The 21033-nt window shown below is 47.0% G+C and overlaps 1 protein-coding gene across 1 annotated transcript in view; it reads right to left on the reverse strand.

Moving 5' to 3' along the window:
- The window catches only part of Tnfrsf11a (TNF receptor superfamily member 11a), a 57873-nt gene extending 39722 nt beyond the window's left edge, over positions 1 to 18151 (reverse strand). The window contains exon 1 of the mRNA XM_034512871.2: positions 17873 to 18151. Coding sequence (XP_034368762.2) covers positions 17873 to 18136 — 264 coding nt within the window. The 5' untranslated portion in view covers positions 18137 to 18151. The remainder of the gene's footprint in view (positions 1 to 17872) is intronic.
- Positions 18152 to 21033: the final 2882 nt, after the last annotated feature.

Genomic DNA, 21033 nt, shown 5'->3' on the forward strand with positions numbered 1-21033 from the left:
GTCTCTGAGATCCCCACGAGTGGCTGGAGTCACTTCTGTTGTTTTGTGTCTGGGGTTGTGTCGGTCAGTTGTGTGAGTAACCTGGTGTGGGCGGAGTCTACCCAGTACATCTGCTGATAAAGCCGCTGCTGTTGCTTACTTCTATCTGTTCTGGACTCTTGCTTGTTAAAGATTGATCAAGTTATGACCAGATCCCTGGCTAGACGGTCTCACTTTAAGTAAACTTTTTAAGTCAATTTCTCAGTCTTACAGATGTGGAGAAAATAGAAGACTCACTTTTCTTTTGTATAAACAAAAACTGTGTCTCACACTTCTGGAAAGCACCGAAGAGATGCCCATGGAGACCATGCCCTCGACCTAACTCAGTGAAAGCTAGGAAGCTTTTGGAGGTCACCGGAGGGTTCCCAGTGTTCACCCCACCACCAAGTGAGGCCACCAAGTCATAGAACCTTCTGGGAAATTGGAGCCCCAGGTTGTTCCAGTCTGGTATAAGAGAGAAGCCACAAAAGAAGTAGATTCAGAAAGAGAGGGAGGGAGGGCTGGGGATGTACCACAGTGGTAAGAGGGTGCCCGCCCAGCACAGCAAAGCTCTGGCTTCTATCCACGGTACCAAAAGCCCCCAGAATATAGAGGGTTCAACCACTCCCTGAGTGTCCAAATCATAATCCGTTTCAAATAAATATGTTTTGACTCACAGCTCTTGAATGAAAATCTCCTACTCAAGTGTGCGGCTCAAGTGTTTGTGTTAAGTACAGTGTGAAAAGATAAATTTAGTTTGCTTGAGATTTTGAAGGTGATCATGACCCTCACAATCCGTGTAATTACCCCGACCCTAAATTATTTAGCCAGAGTGCCTTTGAAGAATGTGTGTCCAGGGCTGACCTTCAAGACTTCGGCTTGGAGGCCTTCCATCCCAGCTGTCCCGGCTGCGCAGCTCCTACTGGTGGCATTGACAATTACAAAGACTGATTCTCCCCACATACAGACTATTCCAGTAGAGGCGTTGGGCAATCGTTTATGTATTCTCTCAACAAGTAATAAGAAAAGGCCATTTTGTTGTTGTTGCTTTGTTTTTTAAATTTAATTTTGTTTTTCATGTCTGAGTTTGACCTAGTCAACAAGAGATTGCCTTCTCTTTTATAATCTGTTACCATCACATGGCCAAAGGCACCTGTGCTGAGCTCCCAGTATTGGCTAAAATTGTGACTAAATGACAGGCAGGCCAGTCTCTGCTCTCACAAAGCTTTATTACTAGGTAGACACAGGCACAAGGGCAGGAAGGAAAACCAGTGGAGTCACAGCCAAGTACTGGAGAGATCCACTAAGCTCCAACGAGTGCCCAGGATGTGAGGGAAGGAGAAAAAAAGCATGGTCCAGGCACGGCTGATTGGAGTCCAAACCTTCCCTGGATAGGTATGTGCCAGAAGCCGGGGGCGGGGGGGGGGGGGGGAACAGATGCTGAGGGAGAACAGATGCAGGGCTGAGCCTGGACTGAGGAGAATGCACAGGATACTTGGCCTTCTAGGGATGGGCAGCAAAAGCAATATGTGGGACAGGGAGACTCTCTCTCTCTCTCTCTCTCTCTCTCTCTCTCTCTCTCTCTCTTTAAAAAAACTTCTTGAATCACATCATAAAGGCTGCTAAGACACAACAGGTGACAAGTTGATAGTTGTCCTTCTGGACAACTAAAGAATTAGGATCCTGATCTCCGAGAGAGAGAACTGGAGAGCAAAGGTTGGCTAGAACAAGTATTCCAGCAGTGATGACCATGTTCCATTATGAAATGCAGGAGCTGACTCTTGTGCTTGTCTTTCCGTCGGTGTTCTAAACACCTTAATTTACAGGAGAGTGCGTTTTATGAAGCAGCCTGAGTTGCTCGCTGAAGGTGGTTCACCGCTCTCTTGACCTAAAAATCTCGACAAAATCAAGCAAACTGAGAGGTTCAAATCTCCATGTTCACTTTTAAGAATGTCCATGAATCTGCCCAGACCATCAAGGGCAGATACCCGAAAAGCCACCAAGTATCTGCAAGACGAGACATTAGAAAGTGATGTGTGCCATTTGGGTGATAAAATGGTAGGGTAGGTAGGTGCAGCCAGGCCAAACAGTGGGACAGACACAGGGTTGGTAGCCCCAAAAGAATGCTGCCCATGCTTAGAATACAGAGAATTATGCTGAACTGAAAGGTTTGGACAAGGAATCTCCAGTCACTGAATGCAAACAAACCCCTAAGATGTATCAGTGAACTTCCAGAGTTCACGGCCAGATTAGCCCATGCATGAGTTCCCCTGCTATATTGAGATGCTCCTCACTGAAAAGGAGCAAAATGTTCCTAAGCCGTTAGGGGAGGTTGCACAGAAGAATGTCTCTAGACATCCTAGAGACTTAGGATAGCTTAGGCTTATGGCATAGAAATAAAGTAAATGCAAATAAAGAGGTTTTTAAAGAGTTAACCATGGTGAAATAAAATTTCCCATTGCCATTTTAAGCATTTGAAGTGCACAGTCATTGCCACTTATAATTCCAACAGTGTCCAACAATAGACTGGCTTTTTCCAGAACATTTTCATCGTCCCAGAGAGAACCACTATGACCGTAAAGTTCTGCTTCCTCATCCTCTTCCACCTGCCTCACAACGTCTTCTACAGACATGGAAACACACAATGTTTGTTCTTAGGTGTCTGGCTTGTGTCACTTAGTATACTGTCAAGGCTTGTTACATTGTATCATGTGTGCAATCTCATTTATATGACTGGATAATATTCTACAGTATGGGTATGCCACATTCTCCTCACTCACCCACCTGGTGATATATGTTTGGGTCTTTTCTACCTCTTGGCTACAGTTAGCAATGCTTTGAAGAATAATGGCACATATGTATAGTTGGGTGTGTTTTCAACCTTTTGGGAGTGTAGCTAGAAGTCACATCATCACAGATCATGAATCACATGATTCTAGGCTTAGCTTTCTTCTGAAGCGTGCCCACTTTACATCACACCAGCAAAGGGTTCCAGCTCCCCCGGATCTTCAACGATTTGATTTGTTACTTTCTGCTATTGTTTTATTATAGTCATATGTGTGTTGTTCTAGTTTTGCTTTCTGTCGCTATAAGCACCATGACCAAAAGCAACTTGGAAGAGGGAGGGGTTTACTTCAGCTTGTAACTCCTAAGGACACAGCCCATCATCAAGAAAGGGAGGAACTCAAAGCAGAAACATGGCGGCAGAGACCATAGAAGAATGCTGCTTGTTGCCTTGTTCTCCAGTTCACTCCCAAACTGATGCTCAGCTCAGTTTTCAGTGTAGCCCAGGATCATCTGCTTAGAGATTGTGCCACCCACAGTGGCATCAATCACCCATCAAGACAATCTTGCACAGACACAACCACAGATTCTCTATCCCAGGTGAATCCAGGTTGTTTAAGTTTGACAATAAAACCAACCAGCACAATCCACCCTTTGTCAGCTTGACACACATACTCATCACTGTTAAACCATACATAAGACTTCATGTTGAGGTCATAATATAAAATACAGGACAACTCTAAAAGTCCCGCAGTCTTTAAAAAATTCAACGTTTTAAAATCTCTAATGTCTCCCTCTTTAAGAATTTAATGTCTCTCAGTTGGGGGCTCCTTAAAAAAAATAATAAAATACATAGTTTAATATTCCAAAATGGAAAAAAGAGGCATAAAAACAATCAGGCTTAAGTAAAACAATAGTATAAATCCAGATTCCAACATCTGGAACTCACTCATAATCGTCTGGCCTTCCCCGGGCAGATGCTCCCAATGGCTGCACACACAGCTTGAGTCAGGCTCAGCTCGACTCTACTAACCTCTGAGCAGACACCAGTGGTCCTGGCATCTCCTGGGGTCTCCAATTGTAACCAAGGCTGCACCTTCACCAGAGGCCTTCCCTGGCCTCTCTTCAGTGACTCCATATCAAGAATGTATGTCTTTGCTTTTAGAACACATTAGCTGTTGCCATCACTCTGCATATCACAGGCATGCCATGTCATTTTCTTTACCAGGCAGGAATCACAGCCTTTCTTCATGTTCTGGTTTGAAGGTGATTGGTTCTTACCAAACTCATTTGAGGCTTAATTCTCCAATATAACTTTCTTGTGGGAAGAGGGCGAGTCACTGCAGCCTTTGTGAAGATGCTGACACTGGTTCCCTATGTGGTTTGGGTCTTATGGGAACAGATTGGTTCTCAAAACAGACAGTTGTTACAAAAGCAAAGCCTGACCTCTTCTGGGTCTCTCGCTTCCTCTCCTGCTGTTGGGCCTCATCTGAACACACTTGAACTTCACTGCTTTTGAGCACCCCCTGACTATGAGATGTCGTCCACAGTGCTAGGATACAGCCAGGGAGGGCACTTGTCACGCTAGCTAGACTCTCTAGGTACCAGAACCATGAACCAAGTAAATCTTTTTCCATATAAGGTTCCCAGACTCAATCATTTCCTTGGAGCAACACAAAATAGACTAAGACAAATCACCACAAAATTTTATATCATAACTGCTAATCATGACAAAATACACATAAACACAAAATTGGCTAGCTCAACTATTTTTGCCAAAATGTTTTTATAAAAATATATCATGTGCAGAAAAAAAAAAAACCTGATAAAGGTCACGTTTGAATTTGAAAAATAAATCCTTACAAAGAGTTAATATAACTTACCAAAAGTCTTAACATGATACTGTAGTTCTAATGAGAACAGGTCCCACAGGCTCATATGTTTGAACTTGGTTCCCAGTTGGTGGAACTGTTCAGGAAGCATTAGGAGGTGTGGCCTTATTGGAGGAGGTGTGTCAATGGGGTGGGCTTTGAGATTTTAAAAGCCCACCCTATTCCATTTGGCTCTCTCTCAATGCCTCACAGTTATCTTCATCATGTAAGCTCTCAGCTACTTCTCCAGCACCATACCTGTGTACCCGCTGCCATGCTCCACACAGTGATGGCCATGGACTCACCCTCTGAACCTGTAAACAAGCCCTCAATTAGATGCTTTCCTTTATAAATTGTCTTGGTTGTGGTATTTTATCACAGCAGTAGAAAAGTAGTCAAGACTCACAGTCACCATTTCGCTACCCTATTGGCTCTGCGCATTCCTTTGAAAGCTGGTTTTTATTGGACCCACCAGCATTGTTGCCCTGGACCACTCTGACTGCAGAGGCACTTCTCTAAAGAAAAAGACTGGCAGGCCCTCATCAAAGGTCTGTGTATTTTGCTCAGCCTTCGTTCTTACATTCTATACTATGTTTTTAGTATCTCTGCTCTTTGAAAATAAAATAAATGGCCCGAAAGAAAAAAGAAGAATGCTCAAAGTTCAAAACTTTCAATCTTCTCCGTCTTTCGGAGAGATGAGGAATACAACGTTCTCAGCTGTGGGATACCTGGAAGACAGTTCAAAGAAGGTTGTTTCCGGAACACAGTGAGCAGGAGCTTGGACCTGTGCTTCGCTCGACATGCTTCCCAGAGGTCCATGAAGGCTGTTTTATCCTCCCAGTGTGAGAGCTGACCCTTGCTCTCCTTTGCCAGTCGGATTGCTTTCTTTAATGTTTTATTTGAGATGAAAACTTTTCCTATGTGGTAAAAAAAAATCAATGGCTTCCCTGCCTGGCTTCTGGGGGCTCAGTGGCCCACTGACACTCAGGATGCTCTAGGCCTTTCTTCCATTCTAGGGGTGCATCCGTGGTCACAGTCATGGGTACTTAAAGGGGCCAAGAAAGGGACTGTCTCACTTCGTCCTCTGCTGCTGCTCCTGGCCTCAGGGTGAAATTCATAGCCCCTCCAATTTGTGTCTGGTTACATGAAAACCATGAATGTGGGAAGCGGCTCCGCTCTCGCCATTACAAGGTGGCGCTTGGCACAGGCATTGCTTGAGAGAAAAGACAGCTCCATATATGGAGTTGTATGCGCTGAGAGGTGTGGTTACCCGATCACCCCACCTAGAATCATTGAGAGTGGCCAATTAGCAGTGACTTCGTGGCAGCTGCTGATAGGATCAAGGCAATGCTTATAAGGGGCTGCGGGAGTTGGGGAGAAAAAAGAAGAGAGGAGAGAGAAGAAGCTCGCTGTACAGGGATAGCTGAATAAACCGCTTGAAAAACATGGTTGCCGTTGCCTTATTCCGCTGGTCGGACGTGGGTAGCGACACATGAAGCTGCAGATTCTGATCCAGAGTTGGAGGAGACCTGAGACTCCATGCTCCTCAACGGATGATCTGAATGCCAGGTTAGGGTGACATCAAAGACCGAGCTGAAGGCTAGCCTCTCCAGACTCCCATGGCCTTGCACACGTGCTCAGCCCTGCCTTAAGTCATTCCTTGTACTTCCTCTTAGCAGCCTGGCCCAGAATTCTTGATCTAGAACACAGTTTGGCCTCTGACGTCTACATTTTTCCCAGCAACTGTATGGTCTTTCTCAAACTTCCAGAGCCATGTCGGCTTCTAAACTGAGATGTGAAATCCCTCATCTTGATCATTTTGCTTAACTCTGTTCTCCTTCACCTACCGGGCTGGCCGGGTGGCCTTACCCACTGGGGTTACCTACTGGGCCGGCTGGTGGTCTTACCCACTGGGGTTTCCCCTACTCTAGTTTCTTTGATATTTTACAATTGCTTTTCAATTGTTTACCTCCTGGCAATGTACTTGGACCATGCCTTCAGCACTCTGTTTCCAAAGAAGCCAGTAAGATATGCCCAGAGTATTCTCACTGGGCCACTCCTGACCGCCACAAGCCCCTGGAATCTGGGTATGTACATGTCTGTTGAAATAAGAGACAAAGTGCACATGAAATACACTGATTCTCAACATTCCCAATGCTGAGACCCTTTAATATAGTTTCCCATGTGCTAGTGTCCCCAACCATAAAGTAACTTTTGTTGCTACTTCAAAAGTCTGATTTTCCTACTGCTATAAATCATAATGTACATACCTGATATGTGACCCCTGTGAAAAGGGTCGTCTGACTTCCCAAAGTGGCCGCTACCCGCAGGTTCAGAACATTGGATGTAATAGATGCTGGGCAATTTCTATCCTCACTGGATGCAGGCACTCTTTATATTGAACAGGACTAAACGAATCGGCCCTTATTAAAGACCTACTGTGTGCTGGGCACTATACTAAAGACAGATTTCCTTACGCTTTTGCATCTTCACAAGGGAGACCCAGCAACCTGCTTAGATGGTTTGTAATTCCTGGACTGGACAATGCTCAACTAGCCCATTAGTGAATACTCTGCAAAGGCTCACTGTGAGCTCATACCTTCCCCTTAGAGAAACCCTAACTGTGTCCTACCCACTCTGAGTCAACTTCACATCCCACATTGATGAACTTGGAAAACACTCATTAATTTGGGGCAAAATCATAGATGCCCTGGGGAAAAAATCCTGTGAAGTTCAGTTTAGCAATCTCTTCCAGGGCCTGAAGCCTCTTCTGTAGTGGTGACAGCTCACAGAGCTGTCTAACACACTACACAGCTTCTGGCCTGTCAGATGGTTCAGGAAATAGAGAGCCAGCCCCTGGCTCAGTCTATGACCTGGTCCACACACTAACTCTTAGTACAGAGAAGCCGGGTCTTCTGTTCTGCCCTCCCTCACCCATGAGGACAGCTCTGTACAGTCAAGCCTTCAGCTAAGTGTTCTGGAGCTTTGGCCGTTTGTAATTTTTACAGATAGATTAGGTCCCAGTATCTCGGTCATCAGGATTCTCACAGGTAAAACCTGGCTGTTGAGAAGAGGGCAATGTTTTTGTAGTCTTATCTTTTCCTTTTCAAAGTGTTTGACCATTAGAACTTAATGGGGTGAGTTTTGAGGTAAAGTTGTGTTCAAGTCCAGATACAGCCACAGTGAACTTGATTGTTCTGCCTGCATCTCGCCTTTCACCATCAGAGGCTGGCTTGTCAATTTCAAGTCACTTCATAACACCCGTGTCACCCTCATGGGTGTCAGCCTGCACCCAGAGAATTGAGGGACCGAGAGAGACCCAGAGCATTCGCTACCAGCCTCCATATGTGTTCTCTCCATATTCCTCTCCCACTACCCTGAGGATGCCTTTCAAGGAGCTAAGAATGTCAGTGATGGAAGACAGTGTACTCCATGCACAGACATCAACATAGAGCCCCGGGTCAAAGGAGATATGTTAGTTCTCTTTGAATCATTGTTCTGAACAAAACATCTGACAGGACAACGCAAGGGAAAAACAATTCATTTTCCTTCACAGTTCAGAAGGCCTTTGAGGCTGGGAAAGCTTTGGTGGGACATGGCAGTTAATCCATCTCACGGGCTGGGAGTCAGAGCTGGTGACGGTGGCCTCCAAGTATAGACCATGCTGCCCACGTTAGGGAGTGTCCACCCTCTGGTTCTCTCCACAACTTCTCTCATGCAAGTGTCCAGTAACAGGCCTGGAAACTCTAAATCCAGTCAAGTTGTCAATGGAGGGGAATGATCTCAGAAGGTGTACTCCGACTCATTGTGACTATAAGTTAAGTCTAAAGCACAAAGAACCTTGGGAAATGTAATTTAACTTCCTCCAAAAGCTCGTGAGCCCAGACATTTCCCCCCTGACAGAAGGCTACGTGAGGTCTCAGATCTAACCCCAAGTTTAGCAGGCAGTGGCAGTGGGTAATGTGTGTGTGTGTGTGTGTGTGTGTGTGTGTGTGTGTGTGTGAATTGGGGGCAGTAGGGCCAGTACACAGTGTCACTGCAGGTGTCTTAGTCTGTGAGTGTGACAGGAATGTGGCCTGTGTTGGGGGTGGCAGCAGGGCGGACTCATCATGGCTTAGCACAGTTTGCTTCTGGTGTTGAGGGGCAGAGAGGAATCAGGGGTGCCTGTGCCTGAGGAAGTAGCAGGATGGATTCTGTGAGTCACACTTCTTTTCCTTCTGAGTCAGGGATCAACTGGCACGCAGAGCCTGTGTTGAAGGCACTATGGGTACCTTATCTCTTGTGGCTTTAAAGGGGGCATTTTCATTTCTGCTCATCAACACTTGCAAAAATTCCTCAAAAAACACATCCTCTGCTAAAGAACGTAGACCCAAGAAATGAATCTTCCAGAACATAAATAAGCTAATTTCTGTCCAGCCATTCGTGTGTGTGTGTGTGTGTGTGTGTGTGTGTGTGTGTGTGTGAGTGTGTACACAGGTGCACATAGAAGCCAGGAGTCAACATCTGATGTCTTTCTTAATTACTTTCTACCTTTAATCTTCAGATTATTTGTGTATATATGTTACCATGCTAGGGCATGTGAGTGTGAGTGTGAGTGTGAGTGTGAGTGTGGGTACACATATCTGTTGCACGCACAGAGGCCAGAAGATGGCTACTTGGGACCTCTTCTATCACTCCTTACCTATTCCTTTGTGGTAGGACTTTCCCAATTTCTCGACTAACATGTTCTCGGTCAGGCTGGAAGGCAGCAAGTCCCAGCAATGTCTCTGGGGTCAGAGGTGTGCCTGAGATGCCTGGCTTGTTAATGTGGGTGCTGGGAACTAAACTCAAGTCTGCGTGATTGTTCTGGAAGCACTTGCAATCATGAGGCATCTCTGCAGCTTCCACCCGAAGGTTTTGAGACAGGGTCCCTCACTGGTCCTGAAGATCACTGGCTGGCTAGACTGGATGGCTAGCCAGCACCCAGGTCCTCCTAGCTCTGCCGTCTCAGTAGTTGGATTACGAAACAAGCAAGCACACCCTCCTTTGGTACAGGGGATTAGAACTTAGGTCCTCTAGGAGCTTGTCTCTGTCCCGAATTGACTCCATTAAGCTTCTCTCTGTGCCCTCTGTCTTACCACAGAGGATGCAACAAGGTGCTCACCTGAGAGGTTCAGCTCATGGCCACCAGAGCACACGCCTGGAAGGGGGTCAGCCTCCGCCCCTTGCCAGGTGTGTAACCACAGGTGAGTGTGTATGTCTTAGCTTCTGAATCTTCCTGGCTAGTGGAATGGGTGAGACAGGTAAAGCTAGCACATGTGTGACACCCAAGAGGGGTCAACAAGTGGCAAGTGTTTTCAACTAGTTCAGTCGTCACATCCTGTTAATATGTCACTCAGCACAAACATTTTCATGAAGCCCACTCAGCAGCTCTCTACTTTGATCAGGATTGCTGGAAGACTGTAATGAGGGGCCTAGGATGTACCCTCTAGCTTCTGACTTAGATGTGATGTTTCCGAGTAGGGATGGTTACTGGGGCCAAACACCGCAGTTGGAGAATCCTGCCGCCTGATGTGTACAGCCTGCTAGATCTCAGACCTACAGTTCTTCCTCCATGGTCCAGATCCTATGGAATCCAGGTCCTCTCTTTGGCCAGACCATCAGAAACCAGACTGGACAATGTTTTTCTCAGATATGCTCTCCTCCACCCCTTCCCTGTTCTTCCCCAGAATCTGTGCTTGAGGACTGGGTCAATGTGATGGCAAGTTCTTGTCAACTTCACCCAAACTAGAGTCAGCCTGGAATACCTCAGTGAGGACTCGGCTCCATCAGATCGGCCTGTGGGTATGTCTGTGGGAACATTTTCTTGATAAAGCTCACTGTGGATGATGCCACTTCTGGGGAGGTGGTCCTGGGTTGTATATGAAAGCAGGCTGAGCAAGCCACAGCTAGAGAGCCAGTACGCAGTAGTCCTCCATGGTTTCTGCCTTGACTTCTTCCCGCAGTGACTGTCCATGGCTGGGATGGGATGGATTTTATCCCCAAGATGCTCATAAGATGCTCGTGGTCAAGCTGTTCTATCACAGTTACAGAAACCAAATTACAGTAGTCAAACACCAAACTCCCAAATCTTTATGGCAAAGCCATCTTTCTCTATGCTCCTGGTGTATCTGAGACAGGAAGAATGGGGTGGAGGTGGTCTTGAGCTTTGGGATGTCAGAAACTGCTGCCCCGACTCCAGCACTTTCTGTAATATCCTGAGGAGCTTGAGTTTTTGCCAGGAAGTGTTAAATGAATGCCAACTGCCTCGAAAGGGACAAACAAGCTCACCTAGGGGTTCAGGAGCCAACCTGGGGGTAGGGAAGTCATGAGTGAACAACTTGAACAATCAAAGTATTGAAAAAAAGAAGACACTGATCCATTAGAGAACACATCTGGGGGAGACAGGGTCAATGGAGACTTGTTGGAGCTCAATGTGCTCTGTGGAAGTTCCCAGAGGTGGGAATGTTTAAACACTGCCCAGGGTGGTGAGGGCAGATAGAAATAACTCCACCAAGCTTTCCGAACAAAACACTGGAGCTGGAGCTGGTACCCTGCTTATCTAACTGGGTCTGATAAAAAGAGAAGCTAAGGGGCCTGGGTTGGCAACTGCTGTGTTATAAGCACTTTCAAGTTGGGTAACTACCCAACTTAGTTAGCTCGAAGGAGTAAGAGAGGGTCTGGGGAGATGGCTCAGCGGGTCAGTGTTTGCCGCATAAGCACTGGGAGCTGGGTTCAGAGCCCAGCACCAAGCAATAAAGTCCGGCAGGGCCTCACATGTCTATTCCTCCAGAACCATGAACATGGTTTCATGGAGCTGAAAAATGAAGGATTGACTGGGTTTTCTGGCTGCCAGCCCCACTCTAGGGTAAGTGAGAAACTCTGTTTCAGAAGAATAAGGCAGAGACTGATAGAACAGAACATTCAATGTCCTCCTCTGGCCTGCATGTGTACACACACGTGTGCACATACATGTGTGCATATACTGTGTACATATGCATCTCATGAGAAGAAAAACTAAGTAAAGTAAAATAAGAGATGTAATTAAAACTATACGGAAGTGGTCCACTTCCCACTTGGGAGACAGACAAAAGCCTGCCAGGCTTGCAGACGCTAGGCAAGGCCACACCCCATTTCCCTGTTTGCTCAGCCTAGGCGGCACATTCACCAAAAGCTAGAGTTTTTCTTCCTCATTTTTAAATGGAAAGTCTTCAGATTTCTGCCAGCTCAAGGAAGTGGTCCTTCTGCTCCTGACACCGTGAGTGGGAAATGGATTTAGCTTCATTTCTCTGGTGAACTGAAAGGGGTTTTTGTTTGTTTGTTTGTTTTTCTTTTTTTCTTTCTTCTTCTTTTTTTTCTTTTTGTCAGTTTTCCTGAAGCTTGCCAAGGACTTCCCTGTCACCTGCTGGCTTAGGAGTTTTTTCTTAGTGGAATCTGGGAGGTGCCAGGCAGAGAGGAAAGCAACAGTAACACGGCAGGAAAAGGACCACACAAGGGAGAAGTCCTGGTCCAATATAAACATCATTGCCCAACAATGTTCAGGAGGCAGGTGATGACTTTGGGGCTGGTGGGGAGACAGGGGTCATGTCACACCTGTTAGGATGCTGTGCCCTCGGGAGATCACTGACTGCCTATCTCTGTCTCTTCTTTTCACAGTGGGACCTTCATCCTGCCTGTCTCATCCTAAGACACCCCTAGGGCAGGAAATGGCTCTGTAGATTCTAGAACACACATATGCCCCCAGCTAGTTTGGGGGTCTATAGATATTTATTGGGGAGCCTCAGTTCTAGGTTGTGTACGCTACAATTCAACACTTTAAATGTCACCTTTTTTTTTTTTTTTTTAAGGAAAGTCCAATTTCATATGAACCTGAAAACACTTTGGTTTGAACCAATTACTTCTAAGTTGTGAAAGATGGGATCCAAGTGGCATGCTGTTTGCCTAGCCTCTGCCCTGCTGCTTGCACGCTGTCTTAATAAGTCCGAGAGCATCTTTTGCCACCTGCACCTCAGGCAGAGCTAGAAGCTGTAAAATCGCCCCTACGCTCCTCTCTCTCCATTGCCCTGACCCGATTTGAGCTTTCTCTAGCTCTTCCTTGAACCAAGCCAGAGGCCTCTTTGCTGGCCCACACCAGCCCTGGCTACCCCTCCCCTTCACACCCAAATCTGGTCAGGTCTCTCTCCAGATCACAAGTAGCAAGATTACATCTAAACCATTCTGCTTGCACTTAAAGGTTCTGCTTGCCTTGAGGGTTGTCTCATGCCTTCTCTCCCTGCCTAACAGCCTTGAATCCAGGAGTGCTGGCCTCTAGAGTTCCAGAAAACACACCAATGAACCTCCTGTGGTTCCTGACCACCTCGCTTCCCTTGCAACCACTTCCGGTTGGGACGCTCCATCCACACTGAAAATGTCCCACTGTCTTCACATGACTTCAACTCTGGTCTCCTAAGGAGGCTTCGTCCTTCAGTCTGTTTCTTTTAGCTTCTTACAGTGTCTAAGTGGTAGGAGGTGTTGATCTTGCTCTACTAAATGCATGCATTTAACACACTTCCCCCTCCCTAGTGGCAGCTGAATGCCCGTGTGGCAGCCTCCAGTAATCAACATCTGAAGGGTGACAGCAGCCAACGGAACGAGAGCAGATATAAAGTTGTCATCAGGCAGCTGAGGAGAATGTGCTTCCACATGCTGACTGTGGGTTCTTTGGGTGGCTTCTCAGACAGATTGGGAACATACTGCCATGAGAATGGAATATCAGCCAGCCCTCTGGTGACGGAAGCAGACTGGGAGCATTGGGAGTGAGAGGTCTGGAAGGGTAGAGGTGAGGGATGGGGGTGGGGGTGAGGGGTGGGGATAGGGACTGGAAGGGAACACTGGCAGGAAACACACCTCACTCATCTCTCAGAATCAGGACAGAAAACACCCACAGGACTTCCAACTTCAAAGCACCTGACCAACTTCGGAGGGACCAAGCCTGTTGGCAGAAGCCCACAGCTCCTTCCTGGTTCCTCTAGCCTCAGTGTTTGTGGGCAGAACTTAAGTTCAGTATGTGCTGAACTTAAGCTGTCTTTCTAGCTCAAGTACCCAGAGGGTAGCCTACAGTAAACTCGGGCAAGAATGCAGCTGCAGAAGGAAAACTGCCCAGGTTAGAAGCCCGTCCCTTAGTCAGGGACACACACTGGTAGAGCTAAGGACTTATAGGTAGCGAGATGCCCTCTAAGGTGAAGAACAGGAAGCTGCAGGAAGCAGAAGAGAAGCCACCAAACCTTGTGGGGTCAGGTGGAGATGCCAAGCATGAAATAGCTGGACAAGGGCTATCAGGGCATGCTAGACTCATGTCACAGGGAAAAAGCACAGGCATCCCTAGAATCTGTCAAACATCTGAGGTGGGAAAATTGCTCACTTTCCCCCTTTGCACTCCAAAAATAAGAAAATTCAACGAGGGACTTTTTTCCTGATACTTCCACAGCAGATAAAGTTCACTCTGCACCTTCTCAAAACAGCCTTCTCTAGAGAGAGCTGAGTCTGGAACTCCCCTTTCCAGGGCCTCATAAAACAGTGATTTATTGACCTTCAGAGACTCCGTTGTTATCATTTTCCTGGTGTAGGAACAACTGCAGGGTAGATAAAGAGAAAGCAAGCTCATGGTCCCTGATGGACACAGGGACCTGATGGAATGCTTCTATCACAGTCCAGGAGGCCACAGGAAGCAAGAGGAGAGGCATCTTAAGTCCTAGCAACCCAACATCTGAAAGCTCATAATTGTGTGACCATGCTCTCAAACAAAAAGCTAATCCATACCCAGGTCTCCCAACTAAAATGAGGCAGTGTGGCCCAGCGCACAAACAGCCACGCCCTAGGGGATTTCCTTGTAAGGGTCCCTATAGGCTTTTCCAGAGTCTCCTTTTTTATAGTCTGCCTTACCACCTCAATAAGGGCTGTGCCTGAGTTATCTCAAAACTGTAAAGGTTTAGTGCCTCATCTGTTTGGTGTGTTTCCTGAATTCAGGGCCTTGTGCTAATCTGTAAGGTCATAAACACTGGTGGTTTCTCATTGGCAAGATCCCTTTATGTCTAAACCACACACACCATCCCCTTGACCTAGAAAGCTTTCTTCCTGACCCACCTCTTGGATCACTTCTTCTGTGAAGCTTGATTTCCCATCCTTCAAAGAGTTGAGAAAACTCTTCCTCCCAAAGCACGTCTTCTCCCCCCTCCTCTTCTTCCTCTTCCTTCTCTTCCTTTTCTTCCTCCTCCTTCTCCTCCTCTTCCAATGTGCTTTTCTTGTCACACACTTCTCTATGGCCATTATTACAGTTTCTCCCATTGTCTTTGCCTTTAGACTATAACCTGGGTAGATCCAATTATGCCTGGGCCCTGTTTCTTCGTAGCATGTTTTACACTCTGTGAATGGCCAGAGGGAATCCACCCCAAGGCCTTAGGTAGCCCGGTGTGTGCTCGAATAGTTATCTCAGGGACAACTGTGCAACTGAATAAACAGCCAAACTACCAACACAAGACTCAAAGTTTTTAAGAGCTTACTTTCATTAGCTCTGAAAACAAATTCAGTTGCAAATATGGGAGGACGGATATAAGAGAACATGGACTTCCACTGGTGAGCCTGGACACAAACAAGGCACCCGAGAGCACTCAGGAAATGGTCGATGCAGAAGTCTGCGTATAACGAATGCTCAGAGTGAGTATTCAGTGTTGTAGCGTCCTCTGAAAAATTTGCATTTTAGTAGCACATATCCCCAGTAAGCTTACCGGGGAGCAATAAACTTACTGGGTGGCGAAATAGCTTATCAGGCAAACACACCTACCACTAAGCTTGCTGAAGGGAACTTCATCCTCAGACCCACAAGGTGGAAGGGTGGCTCAGCTCTTTAATGTAGTTCCTGTGTTCTGGTTACCCCACCCCCGAACCCATAAAATTGTTTTCATTGCTACTTGCATGTGAAATGGTCACTCGACCTCCAAGGAGGTGACACCCCAGAGGCAAGAACAGCAGTGAGTCTGCTCTCTAGCCCACACCTCACAAATATATATATATATACATATATATATGTATATATATATATTTTCTTGTTACAAATATATATACATATATATGTATATATATATATTTTCTTGTTACAAATGCAAAATGCGTATAATTAAAATGTCTTAAAGAAAGGCAGAAGGGAAGTAGAAGGTAGAGACAGATGATCTAAGAGATCGACTTAAGCCACGTACAGTCAGTCAGTCAGTCACTGCACACAGCTCAATCGACTGCTGATCAAAGATACGACTTACAATCTGTGACTATGCCGAACACGCAGCCACTGTTTCGGGTTACTGTTCACTAAATAAGATAGTATAATAAGGCCCACAGAGCACGCACACTTGTCGTCCTGAGACGAGAAAATCGTAAGAGGAGACTGGGGGTGTAGCTCAGTGGTGAAATGCTGGTCTTCACGGACCAGCTCCCGGTCCCACGCACACCCAACACAGCCAAGAACACACGCAGCAGCACATACATGCACACAGACGTAGGAGAGCTGCCAGCTGGTTGCAAACGCTATGCTAGTCTGTTATTAGAATCAAATGCTTGTACTTTTTTCCCCTTCTTGCTGTGTGGTCATGCAGGTTTTTCCGAGGTAGCTAGCTACTGACTAGAGAGACCCAGTTTTTTAGTTTAAAGAAAGGTAGCTCCCTGTCCCACCTGTTGAACATTTGAAGTGCTTCAAATGATCGATTGGGTTCGACCCTTGCGCCTTGTCCTCTCTCAGCCACTCTAAGTTCTGCCGGGAATGAAGTAGAATGAATCCCTTTACTGCTCAGCTCCAATCTCGAACACATTTACACTATTTCTGTCCTATGTCAGCTAAGCTGCCTTCCTCTTCTCTCCCTACCCCAAACACAGCTAGGTCTCCCAGGGCAGTGACATTCACGGACGCCTAAACTGTTTAACAGGAGAAGGGGAAATCTAAAAGTGCTGAGCCAAGAAACCTCACTGACATTTTCCCTTCCCTCAGAGGAACCCCCGAGTGCGCATGTTGTTTAGCAGGCTTCCCTCCACCGAACAGCTCAGTGCACAGAACAGAAGGGAACATTTGGCCTCTTCGCGCTTGGGATGGCTTCCACACTGAATACCGGTGGGAAAGAAATCACTCCCAGGAGCTGCAGTGAGATCCGCTCAGTTGCCAGCAGACCAGCAACTGGGACCCAAGCTCTTTATCAAGCACTAGAGGCTCCTACTAGGAGTGGAAGACGGACCCTAACGCGGGGTTCAGGGGTCTGGGAGCTCTTCCTGCGTGGACATTTGGCTGCATGGAGGGAATTCTCCACTCTGACTTTTTGCCTCCTCCTCTAGGCTGCTGATGGTGCCTGAAGAGCAGTCAGAAAGGCCCTGGTCCCCAAGCACTGTGCATTCCAGAAACATCTTATGTCCATCACCGCTGGGCCCAGGCCCATCCCAGGTGGAGGCAAGGATTGCAAGGCTTGTTCTTGGCATCAATAATAGCTCGAGGCGCATCACTACCCTAGTTTCTGCCATTGCAAAGACATATTTCATCCTAACATGGTCAAAGGTTTCTAAGCACGAAGCAATCCCTGCCCGTCCACGAGCTGTTTGCGGGGAGGAGGGAGGAAAAAAGGAACACATGAAAAGGAAAGGACTGTCAGCTCGGCCGAAGAAACTTCCAAATACTATCTGACTGCACATCCAGTACACCCCTCCTACTCCTCTCTCCACCTTCGCAGTGGGGGAGACGGAGAGAAAACTTAGATAAGGGAAGGCGTGAAGAGCAACTCAAGGACCCTGCTCTCCCAGGGACCCACGCGGATTGAAATCGCACCCCCAGGGTAGCAGGTCTTAGGAAGGGATCACTAACAGGGTCTGTGCATAAAAAATCTCGCTGAGCGTCACATAGGTCCGCATTAGCTACAGATGGAAAAAGCCTACTAGGTGCATCCGGAGAACTAAGGTAGCACCAGAGCTCCGTGCTCCACAGATCCCGTGTCTGGGGATCCGAGTTCTGCAAACCTCAGCCTTTCAAACCCCAGCACCCTCCCAGTCACCGTCCCTTAGCTCCACGCACCAGCTGGGGTCTCCATCTCCCGAACCCCCGAGTTCCAGCTGGTGCTTATGCCAGGGGACCTCGACCCTGGTGGACGGCGGGCGCTGGCGGTGCGGGTCCTTACCTGCAGCGGGACGAGCAGCACGCAGAGGGCCAGCAGCAGCTCGGGCAGCTGGCGGCGCCGCCGGGCGCGCGGGGCCATGGCGCGGTGCGGGCGGGCTGGGCGCGCGGCCTCTGTGGACCCGCGGTCGCCGCCGCCCTCCGCCCGCCTCGTCCCGCCCCGTGTGCCCGGCTCCGCCCGGCACCGTCCCCCGCGCCGCCGCCCGGCTCCGCCAGGGGGAGCCCGAGCGTGGGCTGCCGTGGCCCAGGGCGCAGATGGCTTCGGCATTCCACGAGTGCTTCAGACCCGCGCGGGGCCCCGTCCGGGTGTCCCCAGGCGCTGAGCTCTCGGGGTGCAGCACCTGCGGGCAGGCGATTAGACAGCCCTATCAAGGTTGCCCTTTGCCTTCAATGGACCCTGCCTTGTCGCCCCTGCCGGACCCTGCCTGCAGAAGGAGCACCCCTGTTGGGGTTTCCTTGACTATAGCTAAAGAATCTACACAATATAGTGTCCACGGCTCCCCCAAACCCCCTTTACCCAGCCCTGTACTTCCCCTAATTCTGGCTGTCTCCAACAACCGCTTCCTCTTGGCTCTTCTCCGAGTCACCGCACCTGCCTTTGCCCTTCACCCCCTCTGTCACACTCATAGCAAGCTTTCCAGGTAGACACTTGTCACCATGCTCAACGAAGCCCTTTGCCTGAACCACTAGGTCACCTCGTCTAATATAGAACTAGTTTAAAGTCAGGAATGAGCGATCCTGTCGTATTAGTGGCTTCTCATTACTAGCTTCTGGGTTTGTCTTTTTCCAAATTTCAGATCAGCGTTGGTCACACAATGGTATAGCCTTGCCTCTGTGTAGTAACAGTAAGAGGAAGAGCCCTGTCTCCAGTCAACAGAAACACAGTGTTTTCAATTCCTTGAGTGCCAGAATCGTCTCTGCCAGCTTTCTGCCCGTCATCTTAATGATTCCCCGTCTACTTCTGGGAAACTGTGGACTTTTTTTAACAAGGAAGACTGGATTTGTCTGTTATTCCTTTCAATTTTGTCAGTTTTTCACATCCTTGAAACTCCCTAGAGTCATAGCAATTTAGAATTATGTCTTTTTGGTAAATTGACCTTTTATCATTACGACATGCCCTTCTTGACCCAAGATAAAATTTCACATTCTGGTCTACTTTACATTTATAGTAGCCAGGTCACTTTTCTTATGAATGCTATTTAAGTAATATATCTGATTCTTTCACATGTAAGCCTGTTTAAAGTGACATTTCACTTTATAAACAAAGTCATAACTTTCTCTTTTCCCCACTGTGCAACTTGGCTGATATTAAAAATTCACTGCCTAATGAGGCAGTTCTGCCGTTTGTTGCCCAGAGACTGTAGACAAGTTCTGAGCCTTCTGTGCCTCAGTGGGAGCTTAGAGCGCCTCTCACGTTTCTGCCTTCCTATTGTAGCAGGCACATTTATACGGAGATATAATCATATACGGAGAAAGGAAGTCTACTACCTTTCCGATTTTTTCCATCTTTATTCAATTTTTATTCTTGACTACTTTTGTGTTGCTTTAAAACAACTTTGAAAACAGTACTTTATTTTATGCATAGCAATACAAATTTTGTGTTAAATAATAACTGCAATAAATTTTTTTTTATTTAAAATGATATCATTTTAAAACAGAAGACAAGAATGTGAAAACTTTCAGGTTATAAAACCCTTTCCAAAAGGAAAACAAAACTTTTTCCAAAAGGTTGAAAAACAATCCTTTGGGTTACTTTTAAAGATTCCATTTTGCCCCCCACCCCCCACCCATTAGCCTATTTCATACATATCCTTGTTTACGTGCGCGCGCTCGGGCACATGTGTGCCTGCTCAGGCGCGTGCACGTGTGCATGTTGTGTTCATGTGTGTGTTGGAGGCCTGAGGTCAACGTCGACTGTCTTCCTTAATTACTTCTCCATCTTGATACAGGATCTTTCACCAAACATAGACCTCACCATTTCTGCTCGTCTGGCTGGCCAGGGAACCCCAGAGATCCTTCTATGTCCTCGAAATATTTAAATTCTCTGCTGTACAGACTGACTGGTTCACTGCCTAGTTGCTCTTATGTTTTCTGGAAACTAATCTGTGTGTGTTGTCTTAAAAAGTTAAAAACCATTCGGAGAGCCAAGTTCATGTCTAAGAATTTAGCATATCAACACAGAGGGACTGCACAGAACTGTTTATTTCAGCATTCTGATGAAACCACACAAAGAAAGAAATGTGGGTTTCAGTAGAGAAAGGTTTGGCAATACTATGTCTTTCGTGGTTTGTAATATTTAAAAACCTTACATGTTTGTTGAAAAGATTTTCACATCGTAAATAAGAGAAGCGACTTACCGCTCAATTTCTCGTGTTTGCAAACAACCGCACAAACCAGGTTTTCCTTGCAGCGGGGAAGAGCATGTCTAGGAGGTGAACAGCAAGCGCTGAAGCACATGTCCGTTCATCCCCCACCGCAGCCTGGAGAGGCGCTCGCTCTACAGCTCCCACTGAGGCACAGAGAGGCTCAGAACTTGTCTACAGTCTCTGGGCAACAAACGACAGAACTGCCTCATTAGGCAGTGAAATTTTAATATCAGCCAAGTTGCACAGTGGGGAAAAGAGAAAGTTATCATTTTATTTTTGATGTTTTAAAAGTGCAGATGCTCCTTGACGAATGACATGGTTACATGAAGACGAACCCACAGGTTGAAATAATCCAGGCCACATGCCATAGGTCTGAACACAGGACACTGCAGACTGCTGGCCGTTCCCCTTCTCGCTCCCAGCTGAGTGGGAGCCAGAGTTCCAGTACTGCTCAGCCGTGTGAGAGGAGAAAACACTGTGCCCGCTGAGGAGTTGGAGGAGGATCCAACGTTCTCAGAGTGCTTTTGATGGACGCTATTATTTTCGAGCCATGGCAGAGCTGGAGAAGTGGAGTTTATTCTCCTGACTATTCTAAGTCAGGAACCAACTGAATTTTTACTGAGGGGAAAGTTCTCTTATAATTTTTAAAAACATTTTAAAATCTTATTTATAGGTATATGTATATGCGTGCTAAGTTTTTTATGTAACACATGTGTGCAAGTGTTAATATAGCCCACAGGGTGGGACCAGAGATAGATCCCTGGGAACTGGGGTTATAGGTGGTTGTTAGCTGCTTAAC

This window comes from Arvicanthis niloticus, chromosome 10, assembly GCF_011762505.2.
Source record: "Arvicanthis niloticus isolate mArvNil1 chromosome 10, mArvNil1.pat.X, whole genome shotgun sequence".
Lineage (NCBI taxonomy): Eukaryota > Metazoa > Chordata > Mammalia > Rodentia > Muridae > Arvicanthis > Arvicanthis niloticus.